General features: G+C 36.9%; 1 protein-coding gene across 2 annotated transcripts in view; it reads left to right on the forward strand.

Annotated features, from left to right (window-relative positions):
• Window positions 1-21613, forward strand: part of BBOX1 (gamma-butyrobetaine hydroxylase 1) — a 75617-nt gene that overhangs the window by 31926 nt on the left and 22078 nt on the right. For both annotated transcript variants that reach the window (XM_024764739.1, XM_024764740.1), the window contains exon 6: window positions 18859-18964. In XM_024764739.1, the coding sequence (XP_024620507.1) occupies window positions 18859-18964 (106 nt within the window). The remainder of the gene's footprint in view (window positions 1-18858; window positions 18965-21613) is intronic.

Raw genomic sequence — 21613 nt, forward strand, 5'->3', positions numbered from 1 at the left:
CCCAGCCTGGTGAAAGCAAGGTGAAGATGGGGTGATATTCAGCTATCAATATGGCAGCTAGAGAGAATGAAGCCAGACTCCTCAAACTTACACAGGCTACCACTGTATAAGTAGGTGTGACATTACTACATACATATTTAATTATGACTATATAATTCCATACAGCTCCTCCCCATCTCAAGCTAGCCCAACTTAGATGCAAACCATTTTTTTTTTTTTTTTTTTTTTTTTTTTGGTACGCGGGCCTCTCACCGTTGTGGCCTCTCCTGTTGCAGAGCACAGGTTCCGGATGCGCAGGCTCAGCGGCCATGGCTCACGGGCCCAGCTGCTCCACGGCATGTGGGATCTTCCCGGACCGGGGCACGAACCCGTGTCCCCTGCATCGGCAGGCGGACTCTCAACCACTGCGCCACCAGGGAAGCCCTGGATGCAGACCATTTTATCCACCAAAGAGAGTTGGTGGGGAACAACTACAGCCATAGCTCCTTTCTCACGTTGCTCAGATTGCTTTCCTCCCTTCCAACTTAACACCTTCTTTCTTGCATGCATCTCCCTCGCTTTTCCATCTCCTTTATCCTGTCTACAAACAACCTGTTCCAAGTCCTCCTCTGATTTTGGCTGCTTTTTGGCCTTTCGTGCCCTAGTTGCATGACCTATTAATCTTTCTCCTCCTGTGTTCCAACCACCATCCCTGCTACATCCTCCCTTGATCTGGTAGCCTCTGCAGTTTTAAGGGAGAGAACCCCTCTCCCAGCCTCAGCTCTGTGAGATCACTACCAGCGCCACATCTCCATGCCCAGGCATTACAAGAAAACAAAATAAGTACTTTACTACTCATCCTAGGAGCCAGTTTTGCATTCTGGCTTAGCTAGAAAGAGGGGTGGAAATTCCCTTCTCTCCATATATTCCTAATATCTAGTTAGGCAATTTCTGTTTCTTGTGGAGGATTCCACTTTTAGGGATAATGCATGCAGTGTGAAAGAAAATAAACTACTGTGTTGTAAGATATCACTACTGTTAGTTTGCTGGGTTGTACTAATATTTGCTAGTCATCATATTTTGAGACTGTAATTAAGACAACAATGAGAAGTTCACATGCTCTTCCCTAAAAAGGCAAAAGCATAACCTGAGAATTTCTTCTCTAATTAGTTGGACAACTAAATTAACTGGTGTGGTCAGGGTATTACTATTTATATATACTTGTGTGCGTGTGTGTGTGTGTGTGTGTGTGTGTGTGTGACACAGATATGGGGTGGGAGAGGAGGGTTCGACATCGTATTTTTTAGTGTTTACCATTAATATTGTGTATTAACTAGTTACCTTTCTTGTGACTACTAGCCAGGATAACATTTGAAAATAAGGCATGTGTATCTCATTGCCATTGCCACCATCATATTGAGCTCTTTGCAGGCAGAAACAGTGGCCTGCTCAATGCTAGCTTGGTGTCTCACACACACTTATCTCTCAGGAAATGTTAATGAAAGGGAATGTATGCTACGATATTGAGAAATTCCATTTGATCAAGACGTCAAAAATTCTTTCTTAGCATTGTCGACATTTATCAGTCCTTAGAAAATTAACCTCATGAACAACTCATCAGAAAGTCAAGAGGAAGAAAAATACAAATTTCAACCTTAGCTAGCAAAACTCCTCTTTTCCAGATCAGAGCCCAGAAGTTCAGTTCTTTCTTCTTCTTTCTTCTTTCTAAGAATATTTTATTTTCTAGCACAAGCAAGATGCAGTAACACATGTAACAAGGATTAGACTAAGAAGAATAATCAGGTGAAAATTAAAAACTATATTTTTCTGAAACACTAACATCAGGAATAAAGATGATGAGAGACAATGAGGAATAGGTGTAAAAGCAAAGAAATTTATGAATCTTGGTGGTAGTCAAATTTTATCTTGTGGAGACAGCATGAAAGATATGTAAATGCTAAATAAAACTTATAAGGCCACAAACTGTAGTGGAAAATAAATAAATACTTTGAAACACTTCCTTCCATAAAGTTTAGGGAAGAATTGAGGACCCAATGCCCCAGAGCATCTGTATTGCCTTACTACCCAGAGAGCTGCCCATGGGGCCAGTAGGGAAGCAGAGCTTAATCATGGCTTCACCACCAGCTATTTGCAGGTGAGAAGTTGGTCTAAACTTTTCTTTTAGTTTCCCAGAGTTCTATGATTCTCCTCTACTGAGGCCTTGTTTCTCTTTCTAAAGGAGTGTTTTAATACCTATCATGTCCTTTGAGGCCTTTGGATGAAAATTTGCTGGAAAAAATCTAAAAATGCTACTATTACTGCTGAGTTTTGCATCTGCATGAGTACCTTGCATGCAGGCTTCATGAGATGAATAAAATAATGTCAAACAGCAAATGTTTCTATTGGGCTGTTTGTCAAATGCACCAGCCAAGCCAGTTAAAAATTAACATTATTGAAATAGCCTCTGGGGAAAACAAACATATCTCCTTTCCAGCATTCACTGGATTTCTGCTAGCATTTCTGTAAGCCAGCCCAGCAGCACTTCACACATTAGCTTGTATTAGAGATTGAGGACGTATGAGTGAAAAATATGATTATTCTTTGGCATCTGGCCCCTTAGAAATTGCTCCTACCATTAGTACTTCCTCCAAATCTGACTTTGAAACAGCTACTTGCTTGATATACATGTTACTAGAAAACATTTGTGAAGTGTGGGGACTGAAGAGGGGAAGAAAAAACAAGTTTACCCATTTTGCTGAAGTTTCTAGCTAAGCAATTGCTTGAGAAAACCACACAGCCATTCTTGAATAAAAATGGCTATAAAATAAAAACTAACCTAGAAGCAATTCAGACTTGGGAAGAAAACAAAGAAAACTTGTCTGAGTTCTGAATTGAGTTGTAATTTCATCCTACTTTGTGAAAAATCTACATTGAAATTTCTTAATGAGCTGTTTTAGATTTAGTACTGATCACAGTATTTGAGGATTGGGTTGGGGGAGCTTTAAAATGTGTATTCTTCTGAGTATTAGGGTTTCCCAAGCAGAGTAACAAGCTGTGTTCTTTCGGCCATTGTGAATCCCAGTTTATGTTATCAGCCAAGAGCCAGTCTCTGGAGTTCCCTTTGTTATCTTAGGTTTCACGGTAAAGTAGCTGCCAACAAAACCACTTGAGTATGAGGTCATCTCATGAATGAAAGGAAAAATAATTTCTGTATCTCATGCTCCTCTAGAAATCACTTGAGGAAATTTATAGGCTACCCTACTAAGGCAGTTGCTTTTCCACAAGCCCTCTGATCCCCATTACCTCTTTGGTTATACTCTGTGCAGCCAAGACAGGCAGCTGCTGTTATTGAGATGGGAGAAAATAATTTTCTATTAAGCACTTTTTATGTGCTAAGTATTGAGCTCCATGCTTTACCATCATGATCTTGAATCTTGACAATTTTGATAAGAATCATTATTCCCATTTTAAAAGTAAAGAAACTGAGGCAGAAGAATCAGCTGCAAAGTGTGGTTTACTTGACTCAACAGTCTGTAATCTTTCCTTTGCAACACACCGCTACGGTGGTTTGTTGATATTAACATTTTCCCATAATCCCTAATGCCATAATAATTGTTGACTATCAAATGTGTCTTCAACTCATACTGCTAGCCCAGATGCAAGGGTATAATTTGACAGGATTATGTGGAAAGTTCTCAAACTAAACCATAATGACAGTACCAGGCTATTCATTCCCTTCCCCTCTATTAAATTCAAATTATAGCCAACTGTTTATGCAAAGGGAAAATGACAGTTGACAAACAGATAACTTGTCACAAGAGAAGATAAAGTTTGTATTTATTTTTCTTTTTTAAAATTTTTAAAATTTTATTTTATTTATTTTTTTATACAGCACATTCTTATTAATTTTAGTCATCAATTTTATATACATCAGTGTATACATGTCAATCCCAATCACCCAATATATCACACCACCACCACCACCACCCCGCCACTTTCTCCCCTCAGTGTCCATATGTTTGTTCTCTAGATCTGTGTCTCAATTTCTGCCCTGCAAACCGGTTCATCTGTACCATTTTTCTAGGTTCCACATATAGGCGTTAAAATATTTGTTTTTCTCTTTCTGACTTGCTTCACGCTGTATGACAGTCTCTAGATCCACCCACGTCTCAACAAATGACCCAATTACGTTCCTTTTTATGGCTGACTAATATTCCATTGTATATATGTACCACATCTTCTTTATCCATTCGTCTGTCAGTGGGCATTTAGGTTGCTTCCATGACCTGGCCATTGTAAACAGTGCTGCAATGAATATTGGGGTGCATGCATCTTTTTGAATTATGGTTTTCTCTGGGTATATGCCCAGTAGTGGGATTGCTGGGTCATATGGTAGTTCTATTTTTAGTTTTTTAAGGAAACTCCATACTGTTCTCCATAGTGGCTGTATCAATTTACATTCCCACCAACAGTGCAAGAGGGTTTCCTCTTCTCCACACCCTCTCCAGCATTTGTTGTTTGTAGATTTTCTGATGATGCCCATTCTAACTAGTGTGAGGTGATACCTCATTATAGTTTTGATTCCACAGGCTGCAGGATTGTAGTTTTTCTTGCTTCTAAAGTTTATATTTTAATGTTTCACATTAATAATCTAAACTAGCATCCAATTCTTGTTCTGATGAAATAAATTAAGCACAGTTTTCCTTTCACCCCCCAAAAAACTATTAAATATGCTAAATGTGGAAATCTTATAGTTTTTTTTTTTTTTTTGCAATGTACTACATTCTAAGTTTTTCCTCATGAAGACCTTTGGAATTTTGGAGCAAATTGCTGTAACATTTTTCTTTATGTTTTTAGAGGCAGCTGCCATCTTTCTATCATTACCTGTCTTCATTTTTATTGTTGGGAGTATTATTAACCTTTAAAAATAAATTTTCAAAAAATACTTCTCATGGTAGAATATAGATACAGAAAAATCACATAAAACAAATGTATAGCTTAATGAATTACTAAGGCAAACACCCTTAAATACCATCCAGGTCAAGAAATGGAACATTGCCAGCCACTCTACAGCCCATCCACAAGTCCTAACCAATCACAAACCTCTCTTTTCTCCCCACATGTAATAGCGCCCCTGAACTTTAAGGTATTCACTATCATATTCACTTACACGGTTTTCTAGTTTAAAGTATTAGCACCCAAGTGTGACTTCCTTAGCACTACAGTTTGGTTTCCCATCTTTTTAGTTTTCTGATATCTTTGTTCCTTACCTACAATCAGTTCTATTTGTAAACATAAATTTATTAATCAGCACCAGTGCTATGTCAATGTATTTCTATTCACTTCGCTTGCCTGAAGCCCGTTCTCTCATAAATTCCTCAGGAAGAACTCATGTGAACAATACTGTGAATTCTTGCATATTGAAAGCAACTTAAGACCTTTATACTTGAAAATCAGCTTGGCTAAATATCAAATTCTTGGCTCACAGCATCTCTAAGATGTCAGTATGGTTTTATTGGTAATCTAATTTTCTTTTCCTTATAAATAATTTGATATTTTTACCTAGATTCTCAAAAATTTTTATTTTCTTTAAAGACCAGTAGTTTTATAGACTATTTCCTCATGTTGGTTGCTCTGGGGTAACTTTTTCAGGGAGTATATGGGTTGATCTTTCAGTGTGCAGTTTTGAATCTCATTTTTTTAATTTCAAGAATTGTTTTGAGTTGTAGATTTTAGTATTTTTTGTGTTCTTTACTTTGAGTTTCTTCTCTTGAGGACACCTATTATGTATATATTAAATCATCTTTGCCTATCCTCTTAATTTGTTACTTTCTCTCAAATGTTCTTACTTTTTAAAAAAATTTTTTGAATTGAAGTATAGCTGATTTAGAATGTTGTGTTAATTTCTGCTATACAGCAAAGTGACTCGGTAATACACATGTATACATTTTTATATTCTTTTCCATTATGGTTTATCCCAGGATATTGAATATAGTTCCCTGTCCTATACAGTAGGACCTCATTGTTAATCCATTCTATATGTAATAGTTTGCATCTCCTTACCCCAAACTTCCAATCCATCCTTCCTCCAACCCCCTCCCCCTTGGCAGCCACAAGTCTGTTCTCGTGATCATGATATCTTCCCTGCCAGGTAATTATACAAGTCTGTTCTCTATGTCTGTGACTCTGTTTCTGTTTCATATATAAGTTCATTTCTGCCATATTTCAGAATCCACATATAAGTGATATCATACGGTATTTGTCTTTCTCTTTCTGACTTACTTTACTTAGTATGATAATCTCTAGTTGCATCCACGTTGCTGCAAATGGCATTATTTTGTTCTTTTTTATGGCTGAGTAGTATTCCATTGTATGTGTGTACCACATCTTCTTTATCCATTCATCTGTCAGTGGACATTAAGGTTGTTTCCATGTCTTGGCTATTGTGAACAGTGCCAACATGAACATAGGGGGGCATGTATCTTTTTGAATTATAGTTTGGTCCAGATATATGCCCAGGAGTGGGATTGCTGGATCATATGGTAATTCTATTTTTAGTTTTCTAAGAAACCTCCATACTGTTTTCCATAGTGGCTGCACCAGTGTACATTCCCACCAACAGTGTAGGAGGGCTCCCTTTTCTCCACACCCTCTCCAGCATTTGTTGTTTGTAGATTTTCTGATGATGCCCATTCTGACTGGCATGAGGTGATACCTCATTGTAGTTTTGATTTGCATTTCTCTAATAATTAAGGGTGTTCAGCAGCTTTTCATGTGCCTCCTGGCCATCTGTGCATCTTCTTTGGAGAAATGTCTATTTAGGTCTCTGCCCACTTTCTGATTGGGTTGTTTGCTTTTTTGTTGTTGAATTGTGTGAGTCATTTGTATAATTTGGAAATTAAGCCCTTGTGGGTCACATGATTTGAAAATATTATTTCCCATTCCGTAGGTTGCCTTTTTGTTTCGTTTATGGTTTCCTTTGCTATGCAAAAGCTTGTAAGTTTGATTAGGTCCCATTTCTTTATTTTTGTTTTTATTTCTATTGCCTTGGAAGACTGACCTAAGAAAACATTGATATGATTTATGTCAGGGAATGTTTTGCCTATGATCTCTTCTAGGAGTTTTATGGTGTCATATCTTATGCCATTTTGAGTTTATTTTTGTGTATGGTGTGAGGATGTATTGTAACTTCATTGATTTACATACTCCTGTTCAACTTCCCCAGCACCACTTGCCGAAGAGACTGTCTTTCTCCCATTTTATATTCTTCCCTCCTTTGTTGAAGGTTAATTGACCATAGGAGTGTGGGTTTATTTAGGGGCTCTCTGTTCTGTAAAATTTATCCATATGTATGTTTCTGTGACAATACCACATTGTTTTGATTACTGTAGCTTTGTAGTATTGTCTGAGTGTAGGAGGGTTTTGCCTCCTGCTTTGTTATTTTTCCTTAGGATTGCTTTGGCAATTCTGGGTCTTTTATAGTTCCATATAAATTTTAGGATAATTTATTCTAGTTCTGTGAAAAATATAATGGGTAATTCGATACAGATCTCTCTTTTTTTTAACATCTCTATTGGAGTATAATTACTTTAAAATGGTGTGTTAGTTTCTACTGTATAACAAAATGAATCAGCTATATATATATACATATACTCCCATATCCCCTCCCACTTGCATCTGCGTCCCACCCTCCCTATCCCACCCTCTAGGTGGTCACAAAGCACCAAGCTAATCTCCCACTGTTATGCTGCTGCTCCCCACTAACTATCTATTTTACATTTTCCAGTGTATATATGTCCATGTCACTCTCACTTCATCCTAGTTCATTCCTGGGATATACCCCACTTGATTATGCTGTATGATCCTTTTAATGGGCTGTTGGATTCTCTTTGCTAGTATTTTGTGGAGGATTTTAGCATCTATATTCATCAGTGATATTGGTCTGTAGTTTTCTTTTCTTGTGACATCTTTGTCTGGTTTTGGTATCGGGGTGATTGTGGCCTCGTAGAATGAGTTTGGGAGTGTTCCTCCCTCTGCTATATTTTGGAAGAGTTTGAGAAGGATAGGTGTTAGCTCTTCTCTAAATGTTTGATAGAATTTGCCTGTGCAGCCTCTGGTCCTGGGCTTTTGTTTGTTGGAAGATTTTTAATCACAGTTTCAATTTCAGTGCTTGTGATTCGTCTGTTTATATTTTCTATTTCTTCTGGGTTCAGTCTCAGAAGGTTGTGTTTTTCTGAGAATTTGTCCATTTCTTCCAGGCTGTCCATTTTATTGGCATATCATTGCTTGTAGTAATCTCTCATGATTCTTTGTATTTCTGCAGTGTCAGTTGTTGTTTCACCTTTTTCATATCTAATTCTATTGATTTGAGTCTTCTCCCTTTTTTGTCGATAAGTCTGGCTAATGGTTTATCAATTTCATTTATCTTCTTAAAGAACTAGCTTTCAGTTTTATTGATCTTTAGTATGGTTTTCTTCATTTCTTTTTCATTTATTTCGATCTGATCTTTATGACTTCTTTCCTTCTGCTACTTTGGATTTTTTTCTGTTCTTCTTTCTCTAATTGCTTTAGGTGTAAGTTTAGGTTGTTTATTTGAGGTGTTTCTTCTTTCTTTAGGTAAGATTTTATTCCTATAAACTTCCCTCTTAGACTGCTTTTGCAGCATCCCGTGGGTTTTGTGTCATCATGTTTTCATTGTCATTTGTTTCTAGGTATTTTTTGATTTCCTTTTTGATTTCTTCAGTGATCTCTTGGTTATTTAGTAACGTATTTTTTAGCTTCTGTGTGTGTATTTTTTCCTCTAATTGATAGCTAATCTTATAGTGTTGTGGTCAGAAAAGACACTTGATACGATTTCAATTTTCTTAAGTTTACCAAGGCTTGATTTGTGACCCAAGATATGATCTATCCTGGAGAATGTTCCATGAGCACTTGAGAAGAAAGTTTATTCTGTTGTTTTGGGATGGAATGTCTTATAAATATCAATTAAGTGCATCTTGTTTAATGTGTCATTTAAAGCTTGTGTTTTCTTATTTATTTTCATTTTGAATGATCTGTCCATTGGTGAATGTGGGGTGTTAAAGTCCCCTACTCTTATTGTGTTACTGTAGATTTCCCCTTTTATGGCTGTTAACATTTGCCTTATGTAGTGAGGTGCTCCTATGTTGGGTGCATAAATATTTACAATTGTTATATCTTCTTCTTGAATTGATCCCTTGATCATTATGTAGTGTCCTTCTTTGTCTCTTGTAATACTCTTTCTTTTCAGGTAGACTGCCTATTTCCTCTTCATTTGTTTGGTCTGGTGGGTTTTTACCTTGCTCCTTCATCTGCTATTTGTTTCTCTGTCTTCTCATTTTGCTTAACTTACTGTGTTTGGGGTCTACTTTTGGCAGGTTGCAGGTTTGTAGTTCCCATTGTTTTTGGTGTCTGCCCTCAGTGGGTAAGGTTGGTTCAGTGGGTTGTGTAGGCTTCCTGGTGGAGGGGACTAGTTAGTGCCTGTGTTCTGGTGAATGAGGCTGGATCTTGTCTTTCTGGTGGGCAGGACTGTGCCCAGTGGTGTGTTTTGTGGTGTCTGTGAACTTAGTATGATTTTAGGCAGCCTCTCTGCTAATGGGTCAGGTTGTGTTCCTGTCTTGCTAATTGTTTGGCATGGGGTGTCCAGCACTGTAGCTTGCTGATGGTTGATTGGAGCTGGCTCTTAGCGTCGAGACAGAGATCTCTGGGAGAGCTCTTGCCGATTGATATTACATGGGGCTGGGAGGTATCTGGTGGTCCAATGTCCTGGAGTCTGCTCTTCCACCTCAGAGGTTCAGACCTGACACCTGGCTGGAGCACCAAGACCCTCTCAGCCACAGGGCTCAGAACAAAAGTGAGGGGAAAAAAGAAAGAAAAAATAATAAAATAAATAAAGTTATTAAAATTATATAATTAAAAATGAAAAAGTAAGTTTAAAAAGAGAGCAACCAAACCAATAAACAAATCCACCAATGATAACAAGTGCTAGAAACTATACTAAAAGAAACAGACAGACATAACCTTAGGACAAATGGTAAAAGCAAACCTACACAGACAAAATCACACAAAGAAGCATACAATATATATATATATACATATATATATAAAAGGAAGAGAGCAACCAAATCAATAAATAAATCTACCCATGATAATAAGCTCTAAATACTAAACTAAGATAAACATAAAACCAGAAACAAATTAGATGCAGAAAGCAAACCCCAAGTCTACAGTTGCTCCCAAAGTCCACCACCTCAATTTTGGGATGATTTATTGTCTGTTCAGGTATTCCACAGATGCAGGATACCTCAAGTTGACTGTAGAGATTTAATCCCCTGCTTCTGAGGCTGCTGGGAGAGATTTCCCTCTCTCTTCTTTGTTCGCACAGCTCTGGAAGTTCAGCTTTGGATTTGGCCCTGCCTCTGCATGTAGGTCACCCTCTGGCATCTCTTCTTCGCCCAGACAGGAGGAGGTTAAAGGAACACCTGATTTGGGGGCTCTGGCTTACTCAGGCCAGTGGGGAAGGAAGGGTACAGAATGTGGGGCAAGCCTGCAGCAGCAGAGGCCAACATGATATTGCAACAGCGTGAGGCGCGCTGTGTGTTCTCCTGGGGAAGTTGTCCCTGAATCATGGGACCCTGGCAGTGGTGGGCTGCACAGGCTCCCAGTTGGGGAGGTGTGCGTAGTGACCTGTGCTTGCACACAGGATTCTTGGTGGCTGCAGTAGCAACCTTCGCGTTTCATGCCTGTCTCTGGTGTCCGCGCTGATAGCAGCATCTCGCACCCATCCCTGGAGCTCGTTTAGGCAGTGCTCTGCCTTCTGTGGGCACTCGGGGAAGGAATGCCTTCACATCACACACCCCAAAACAATGGTCTCTTGACCCTTAGGCGGTTCCAGACGTTTTCTCGGACGCCCTCCCAGCTAGCTGTGGCGCACGAGCCCCCTTCAGGCTGTGTTCACGCAGCCAACCCCAGTCCTCTCCCTGGGATCTGACCTCCAAAGCCCGAACCTCAGCTCCCAGCCCCTGCCCACCCCGGCGGGTGAGCAGACAAGCCTTTCGGGCTGGTGAGTGCTGGTCAGCACCGATCCTCTGTGCAGGAATCTCTCCGCTTTGCCCTCTACACCCCCGTTGCTGTGCTCTCCTCCATGGCTCTGAAGCTTCCCTCCCACCCACCCCGTCTCTGCCAGTGAAGGGGCTTCCTAGTATGTAGAAACTTTTCTTCCTTCATAGCTCCCTCCCAGATGTGCAGGTCCCGTCCCTATTCTTTTGTGTCTGTTTTTTCTTTTGCCCCACCCAGGTACGTGGGGAGTTTCTTGCCTTTGGGGAAGTCTGAGGTCTTCTGCCAGCGTTCAGTAGGTGTTCTGTAGGAGCTGTTCCACATGTAGATGTATTTTTGATGTATTTTTGGAGGGTAAGGTGATCACATCTTACTCCTCAGGCCACCTTGAAGGTCCCCTATCTCTTTCTTTTTTTTTTTTTTTGACATTTAAATTTTCCTCCCTTTCATCCTGTAGTCATCCAAAGGCATTATTTGTTATGCTTATTTGATCTTGTATTTCTTCTAATTTAGTCTTCATTTTCTAATTATTTTTAATTTTTTTTCTTTTCTGAGTATGTCATCCCATTTTTGAGTTTCTGCTTCTTATGTAAGTTATTCTTTCATATATTGTACCAAAGTCTTCTGGATTCATTAGAAGTAGCTATAAGTAGAAAATAGAAGTTAGAAACAGAAAAAAATATATTTTTCATCTTTTAGGGGCATATCCTTCTATCAATGATGTATTTTCTGTAGGTGTGCTATTTCACTATTTTTTCTTTCTCTTTTATAAATTAACTATGAGACTAAACCTTAATCATTTGTATGTTGCTTATCTTTATATAAAATGTGTTTTCTTAACTATTAAAGGGAGATGTGATTCAGAAACCTTTTATAAGTTATGGTTTTAAGCTATATTTCAAAATTATGGGCAATAACGTTCTAAGACCTCCCAGTCCTTCTCCTTTACTTTCATCTAGACCTTTTTCCTTTGTCCCTGTAATGCTCAACATAGGATCTTTTTCTCAGAAGGAAGCTTTATCATGGAAGGGAATTTGGTAAGATTTTAGAGTTCATGGTGCTCAGACTATTCCAACTCCTTATTATAGACCTCTTGTATTCAGCTATAGTGGAATGTCAAAATCCCCTCCCAGCTTTAATTACCATTCTCAAGTTGCCCTACTGCACTTTCCAGTGAATATCTGTCAGTAATTTAGGAATTTTTCAGGTCCATCAGATATCTAGTTGCTTCCCTCTGCTTCTTCCTACACAGTTGCTTTGGAAGGCCCATCTCTATACTCACTCATTTTGGGGGTTCATGGAAATATCTTGTCACCTAATTTTGATTAGATATTGTCACTGAGTTTTGGGGTTTGTACTCTAGATGTCTTGCAGAGAGAATTCAGAGAGATTAAAAACTTTGTCACCACCAACATTCCAGAATCCTCCTTGTTTACTTCATATCTTTATGTTTTATGGAGCTGTTCAGTTCCCTGCTGTAATGAGATTTTTTTGTGTGTGTAAGACTTTACAGGACTATAGGGAAGCAGAAATTTGAAGAGAAGCCAAGAATAGCCATTGAGCAAATCTTCCTTGCTCATCTCTCACATCCTCTGATAGATCATATTCTTTCCCTCCACTAGGCCTTCTCACAAGCTATTTTTTTCTGCCTGCAATGCCCTTTAGGCTTCTAAGTAAATCCTACTCAATCTTCAGGTCCCCACCTGACTGTCACTTCTTTACTGTCATAACACCTTGTACGTTAGCTTTGGAAGATAAATCACACTAATATGTCTTCTGCATAGACTGTAAGCTCCATGAAGTGCAAGTACCGTGACTATTCTATTCACTTCTGCATCCTCAGTTCCTGGCCCGTTGTATGTGCCTAATAAATGATAATGGAAAAATAAATATCTGGATGTCTGATGAGTGACGGCATCTAGCAAGTCACATGTGGAAGCATCACAACTATAGTTAGAAATAATAAGCAATATGTATTCCTTTAGATGGTTAACTATAAATTTTTTTGGTTTATTTTAGCTAGGAGAGCGTTTTCCATGTTAAAACTTAAAAAATAAAAATAAGATATGAACATTATGTTTTTGATACAATGGGATAAGTAATGATGTTCAAAAAAGGCATTCTTTCTTATATCCGACAATAAGAGTTTGCAGCAGGTCAACATTGGAGGTTGTAGCTGCTGGGGACAATAAATCCAGGTTGCAGGTTTAGAACATCTTTTCATATAAATAGTACTTCAAAAAAGAAAAAGATTACAAATAAATTCAGCATGATTTTCCAAGTGTGTGCCACTAACTAAAAGAGTATAAAATCTATCACCCAGGTTATAAAGAAAAAATCTAGTGAAAACAAAATTTCAGCATTCCATAAATACTGAAGGATTCAAAGTTGTCACAAAACACTATTAATATCATGAAATGCCATGGTATCTATGACTGGCCGTCTAGATTAGGGTGAATCTAGTAAATTAGCATTCAAACCAATTCCATGAAACACAGTGCTACCTTAACATCATGATTTTAATGTACAGAAGATTTTGACAAAATTCTTGAATAGATGAGGAAAAATAGGGAAAGTTCTAATTAAATGTTGAGAATGACATGAATAGCTCAGTGAAAATACTTAGGCTTGTTTAATAACATCTTTGGCAAAAGCAGTATTATTTGTACAGTGACAATTACCTGCCCCAAGTACAATTACAAGCAAGTCTACACCATCAGATTTAGATGCTATACTGAGCCTGCTTCTTCCACTTTAGAACAATCTGCTCCTGCACCTCTATTGCATGACAGCTCCTGATAATCTGCTTGAGTTGTTTCCTTTCTTAGAACAACCTAAGAATATGTCACTAATAAAAGGTGCATGTAAGTACACCCTAATCTCACTAAGGCTCCACAAGCGGACTTTTAAAAAATTCTTTCTACACAGGCCAATGGATCATGCTTGCATTTATTTCTGCTATGTTTCATTGGAGATTTGGATTTGAGAAGGATAAGTGAAAGCTTAGAGTCATAGAAGCCTTCCTGGCATGACTCATTTCTATAAGGAGGTAGAAAGGTAAATCAAATGACATTTCTAAGATTTTTCCAGACTTATGCTATAACTATTAAGAGAAGGTTTTATGATTGGAACTGGCAAACTCCTTTCCTGGGATTTATCATTACGTGTGAGCATAGACTTTTAGGCTATACATCCCATACCGTGCCTAAGACACTTTAGGGCTATAAAATGTTTACCATCACCTGCCAGTTAGCTCAGAGGGCTGGAGAACTGCTTTGAAGAAGCCAAGTCACAAGCCCCATCCCTGTAGAAACCAGTTAGTGTCAAAGAAAAGATCTGTTCCCTGCCTAAAGCTTGCACTTTGAATCTCAGCCAGCTCTTGGCCACAGCAAAACTCAGTTCATTTACCCTTGATCGTAGGAGGAACCAGGAAAGAGAATGTAGATGGATCAAAGCAAAACCATCATCACTCTTGACAGAAAATCTAAATAAAGTCATTTCCTCCTGACAGTGTCAACAGCATCATCTTCTTAGAAGACATTATATATTTTATAATTTGATGAAATTACTCTTTTTGTATCCTAAATCCCTTCCTATATGTAGATTATTCTTGGAATGCTGATGTTGACAATAGTCTGAATCTGTATTATATATGGACCATGGAGTGACATGAACTTCATAGCGAACATGTATTTCTTGGCTATAGTCACAACAATATAATGGATTGCCTGACTCATACTTGAGTTGCAGCAGGCTATACATACCCTTTTCTCCTTTCACTAGGTCTCTTTCCAGTTCATGCCCACATATGGATGGCTCTTTAATTTTAATAAAAGTTATACCAGGCTTTCCACCTTAAATTTAAATGAGAAAAAAAAAATACAGAGCAAAATAGCTAGTTTCATTCTCAGTCCCAGAGAATGGGGAAGAAGCCCAACCTTTTCATTTCAGATTCCTCTGCCTCAAATACATCTCTCAGATATTCACATTTCTCCTTCCCTTATTTAATTCAGGTTTCTATGAAAAATTTCAGCTCTTTCTAGAGTACTTCCCAAAGCATCATTTCCACCATGATGTTCTCCTGGCCCCAAACCTTATCTCCTTGCCTTGCTTTATTTTCTTTATAGCACTTATCTCAATCTGATATTAGATTTGGTGATTACTTGTTTGTCCTTTTTGTTCCCTACTATATGAACTAATGCTAAAACAATACCTGGAATAGAATAAGTTTTTTCAATATATATTTATTGAAAATGACTTAATATGAACATAAATTAACAAATAGACATTATAACAGCAATAAAATGGCATGCATGTATAGTGACATATTTTCAAATCAGCTTTGGTTTATTTTGAGACACAGCTTCCTTCCAATTACCGATTGTTTCAATCTTCCAAGGAAAAGCCTTACAAAATCTGAATAACGGTTGCTTCTCTTGCCACAGAATTGCAAGTAATCTCTAGTTATTTTTTTAATTAACTTTTTATAACGTTTAAGTCAAGCTATTCTTTGGTAATAGAGGTAAAATTGACATAACATAAAACTAACCAATTTAACATGTGCATTTCTCTGTCATTCAGTACATTGGCAATGTTGTGAAACCATTACCTCTATTTAATTTTAATCTATTTTCATCAATGATGTTACTTTTTAAAAAACTTATTATTCATCTTGGAGTGGTAGAAAACTAACCCATTACATAGCAAAATGGTAAATAAAGGAAAGAATCAAGCATTTATCTCATCATCCCTATTTAAGCTATTATATGGGGTAAACAAATAGTAGATGAGGGAAAACGAATCTTTTTAAAAGTATTCCAACTGATAAATAAAAAGGAAATTATTAATTTGGTATTTCACTATTTGGAATCCCCAGTGAATTAGTGGGTCTAGCTATTGAGCATGAGTAACAAATATCACAAAAAGAAAGACATCTAGATATTCTGTGCCTTGTAATAAAAGAACACAATCACATCTACAGTTTTGTCAAATAGAGAAGAGAGAGTCTACCCAAGCCTCTGCGTTTAGCTGCCAATTTTCGAGAAACACAGAGGACAGGGAACATGTTGAACTACACCATGAGTATAAAATCTGCAAAGTCCAGGCTGTGAGGAACTCTATAGGGCAAATTCACTACCTTCTTCAAATAATAAATTGTAAGAAGTATAGGCTGGAAGAGAAACATATAGATTAAGAGACTTAAAAGACATAACAATTGTTTTTAATGGGCAAGATTAAACATAGTGTCTTAGGATACATGTTCAGGGAATAAAAATGTAAAGAAATGCAAAGAAATGATAAATATAGAAGTCACAGTCATGGTTATTCTAGAGAAGAGAGAAAGGATGGTGACTGGGACAGAGCATATGTTTGAACTTAAAGTTCTGTTTCTTGATCTGAGTGAAGTTACAAGAGTGTAATTAAAACTTCATTAAGTTCTCCCTAAGATCAGGAATAAGACAGAATGCTGTTTTTTACCACTTATATTCAACATTGTACTAGAAGTTTCGACAAGAGCAATTAGGCAAAAAATAGAAATAAAGGCATCCAAATGATAAAGGAAGAAGTAAATCTATCTCTCTTTCCAGATGGCATGATCCTGTATGTAAAAAACCCAAAAGAATGCACAAAAAAGTTACTGAAGCTAATAAATGAATGCAACAAAGTTTGAGGATACAAGATCCATGCAGAAAAGTCAGTTGTTTTATGTATATCAGCAACGAACAGTCTGAAAAGGAAATTAAGAAAACAATTCCATTTACAATAACATCTAGAAGAATAAAATACCTATGAATAAATTTAACCAAGGAGGTGAAAGACTTGTAAAATGAAAACTACAAAATGTTGCTGAATGAAATTAAAGATCTAATAAATGGAAGGACATCCTATATTCATGAATTATAAGACATAATATAGTTAAAGATATCAATACTAACCAAAGTGGGCTACAGAGTCAATGCACTCCTTGCCAAAATTCCAACGGCCTTTTGGCATAAATGGAAAACTCAATCCTCAAATTGATAGGAAATTGCAAGGGGTTCTGAGTAGCCAAAGCAATATTGAAAAGAATAAAGTTGGAGGACTTACCCTTCCTGATTTTAAAACTTACTACAAATCAACAGTAATCAAAATATTGTGGTACTGGGATAAGGATAGACATGTAGACTAATGGAATATAAGTGAAAGTGCAGAAATAAACCCGTACATCTATAGTTGATTGATTTTTAACAAGGGTGCTGAAACCATTCAATGGGGAAAGAATACTCTCTTCAACAAATGGTACTAGGACAACTGTATACCCACATGCAAAAGAATGAACTGGGACCTCTTACACCACTTATAAAAAAATAATTCCAAGTGGATCAATTAAAGAGCTAAAATCATTAAATTCTTAAGAGAAAACATAGGGGTAAATATTCATGACCTTGAATTAGGCAGTGGATTCATACATATAACACCAAAAACAGCAAAAAATATAAATTAATAGGACTTCATCAAAATTAAAAACTTTGAACATCAAAGGACATTCCAAGAAAATGAAAAGACAACCTACAGAAGAGGCAAAGATATTTGCAAATCATGTATCTAAGGATCTAGTATCTCAGATATATAAAGAACTCTTACAACTTAACAAAAAAAAGAGAGACAATTTTAAAATGGGAAAAATACTTGAATACATTTCTTTAAAGTAGATATACAAATGCCCAACAAGCACAAATGCTCAACATCTTTAGTCATTAGGATATCACAAATCAAACCCACAAGCTACCACTTCACACCGACTAAGATGGCTATAAATAATTTTAAAAAAACAAATAACAGACAACAAGTGTAGTGAGGATGTGGAGAAATTGGAACCCTCACACATTGCTGGTGAGAATGTAAAATGGCTCAGCTGTTGTGGCAAACAATTTGGTGTTTCCTCAAAAAGTTAAAGATATAATTATGACATAATCCCATAATTCCACTCCTAAGTATTACCCCCCAAAAAAATTTGAGAACAGTTATTCAAATAAATGCATGTTCTTGAACATGTTCACTTGTTCAAACCAGCAATATTCACAATAACCAAAGAGTGGCAACAGCGCAAATGTCCATCAAATGATGAATGGATAGAAACATTGTGGTATATCCATACAATAGGACATTATTCAACCATAAAAGAGAATGAAGTACTGATACATGCTACAACATGGATGAATCTCAAAAATATTATGTTAAGTCAAAGAAGCCAGACACAAGAAGTCACATATTGTATGATTCTATTTACATTAAATAGCCAAAAGAGGTAAATCCATAGAGATAGAAAGCAGATTGTTGTTTGCCAGAGACTGGAAAGAGGACAGAATGGGAAGAAACTGCTTAATGGGTAAGAGGTTTTAGTTTGGAGTGATGGAAGTGTTTGGAAACTAGATAGAAAGAGGTGTTGGTTACCAACATTGTAAATGTTCTAAATGCTTCTGAAGTGTTCACTTTAAAGTGGTTCATTTTATGTTCTATAAATTCTGCCTCAATGAATCATTTTTTCAACTGCACTAAGCTACTAAAAAACATAACCTACACCCATATACACCTCTTTATAAATTCTGCACTCTTTTTTGGAGAGGAGAAGAGAAATGAGGAGATGCTGATTCTGAAACGGTTATTTTGGACAAAGAAAGGTCAGACTCTTTTCCTGACTCATAGTCATTATGGTAATTATTTCATAAAGTGAAGTTTCCATTTGCCCCATGTCTCAAGTTCATTCTAACATATTTCCTCTGACTTAGTGACAGCCTGTTTAAACACGTTTCTTGTATTTTACAGACACACTTGGCAAGTGCAAGACAAAATCGACGCAAACAATGTGGCTTACACAACTGGGAAGCTAAGCTTTCACACTGATTATCCAGCCCTCCATCATCCACCTGGGGTAAGGTGAGACTCAACATATTTTCCACAAGGCAGGCCAAGGACTAATATCCTCCTACATTTTGAGCCTAGAAGATTATATGTTTCACTAGCTAATTTGTCTTATGTAGATCTTTCTCCAAACACAATCCAAACTCAGAAAATCTCTGTACTTAAATCCTGAATAGCCTCATATTCCCAAGGAATAGAAGATTTTCATGTTTTTGTTTTGTTTTGTTTTGTTTTGTTTTAACATTTCTTCATTTCTCCCTGGAAATAACTATTGGCATTTGTTGCTTTGCCAAGACATTTTACCACAGTGGTATATCTTGAGGTCTTTTTGAATATTTACCATTCCCAAGAGAGTTAAAAGAGAAAATAAAACCAGGGAACACAATGTAGAGTTTTTCCCACAAAGTCACATGGCCACCATTCATATCAGTTAGCTATTGCTGCAAAAAAAAAACCCAAAAAACAAAAAAAAAAACCCCACTCCATAACTTCACAGCTTAAAAGGACAGCCATTTACTTAGCTCATGTCTTTACAATTTGGGCTATGTTCAGCTGGGTAGTTCTGCAGTTGCTGAGTCTGCTAGGGACTGGTTGACCTAGGTGGTAGCTGAGATGACTTGCCCCTGCTCCATTTGAGCTGTCATCCTCTCCCCTCAATCAGCAGAATGTCATCTCTGCCATGTTTTATTGGTCAAAGCAGGTCATAAGTTTAGCCCAGATTCAAGGGGTGAGGAAATAGAGGCCACCTTTTATGGGAGAAGCTGCAAAGATGTACTACAAAGGAGTATGAATACAAGAAGCAGAATAACCCTGTCTGGTTGTGGAAATCATCTACTCTCCCAGCTATCAGATACTTCACTGAGCAAGAAGATGTTCACCATGGAACCACAAATCCTCCAGATTTTCTGGAAGCCTCCTCTTCCACTACATTGTTACAAAATTACCATTTTACTAAACCAGCTACATTTTTACAAAAGCATCATTTTGTTAAACCAAGAAATAAATGGTCAGGAAACTACCTTTGAAAAGATATTTTATTCCTATTTTTAGAGCTAAATGAGACTAAATGAAATAGCCACACAGAAATTTATATCTTCAACAGTAAATGGAAATTTGGGGGAGTTCTCTAGCTAATGAAGGTGAAATGAGGGAAAATCAAAATTTCTGTGTTTTTCATCATATTGACTGGACACATTTTCCCTGTGTCTTTGTTACCCATTGTCCTCATCAGTATTAACTAAGCTAGTCTAGTATTTGCCTTCACATATTTTATTTTGTTGATTGTAAAACACCACATGATTTCTCTGAACTAAATGACGACAGTGAAATGACCCACAATAGTCACCTTTTTGGGTAGGGATTGAGGGGAAGGCACACAATGTGATTTGTTTTAAATGTGGTCCAGAAATTTTCTAAAACCCTGAGGGTTAAAAGCCAAACTAATCAGCTCAGTTCATCTGCCAAAGACAGGTTGGAGAAGTTAAATGGAATAAAGTTTTAAAAATTAGACTAGAAAACTAGATTCTATTTGAATTTTTAAATTATCTGCTTTTTATGAGTTTATGTTTGTTTCTGGGTTAAAATTAAAAGCCTATGGAAAAGGGATTAAATGACTTCATAAATGTCCCTGAAGTATAACGCTTGACATTTTCATAGCATTTTATATTTTTTTCTGCATTTTATATTCTTTCAAAGCATTTTTACTTATATTGCTTTATTTGATGCCTCTTAGAATTCCTTTAAGGTAGACAGGAGACATCATGTCTTTTTATGGTAAATGATGAAATGGTACCCAGCATGGTTAAATACTTTCACAGGGTGACATCTGATTAATAGGGAACTTGAACTTGAAACCAGGCCTCCATCAAGTTTTTTCACCACACCATAGGGATCTTGAGTTGGACTTTCTAATTACCATAACTTCTATAAAATGTTGTTTATTTATAGACATTGTCATATATTACAAACTCTTGAAATACAGGAATTGAATCATACTTCCATAAATTTCAAGACTTAACCCAGCACCTTGCATGTAATAGAGACTTAATAAATATGCCAAAAAGAGGTTTAAAAATGCCACAAAATTGTACCAATCTCTACCAGCAAGTGCAATATCCAAATCTAAGTGATCTGATAGGAGATTTTTAAATAAAAAATGATTCCTGAAATGTCTAGATTCTGGTAAAATAATGAATAAAATGTAGCCACCTGCTTGTGCTATTGTTTAAATTTCCATTTTGAATTATTCAGGGATTAAACCAAAGTTTGAGCTCTTTTATAACAAATAAAATAAATCAATGCTCTTTTCAGTACAGATGAAATGATCTGGATAATGAGTTACCTGTTAAGAGTTCAGTTTGATCAATTTCAATCACGTGGGGGAGGATAAGGAGACATCTTTAATGAAACACAGATGTTGCTTCCTTCACTGTCTTTGTCTGGGCCAAAAGTCACATGCTGCCATAAAGTAACATTTTAAAAGAAAATATTTTTGGTTCTGAATGACTTACATGACATCAAATTTGGTTTTATACACATCAGGCGTGTATTTACCTTTTGAATTCATGATGAAAGTATTGTCTGGCTCCATCGTTTTTTTTCTTTCATAAGATGGCATTAAAATGTAAATGTACAAAAGAAGATTATTAGTTGGCCTTGC

This window comes from Neophocaena asiaeorientalis, unplaced genomic scaffold, assembly GCF_003031525.2.
Source record: "Neophocaena asiaeorientalis asiaeorientalis breed wild unplaced genomic scaffold, Neophocaena_asiaeorientalis_V1.1 scaffold230, whole genome shotgun sequence".
In the NCBI taxonomy this organism is placed as follows: domain Eukaryota; kingdom Metazoa; phylum Chordata; class Mammalia; order Artiodactyla; family Phocoenidae; genus Neophocaena; species Neophocaena asiaeorientalis.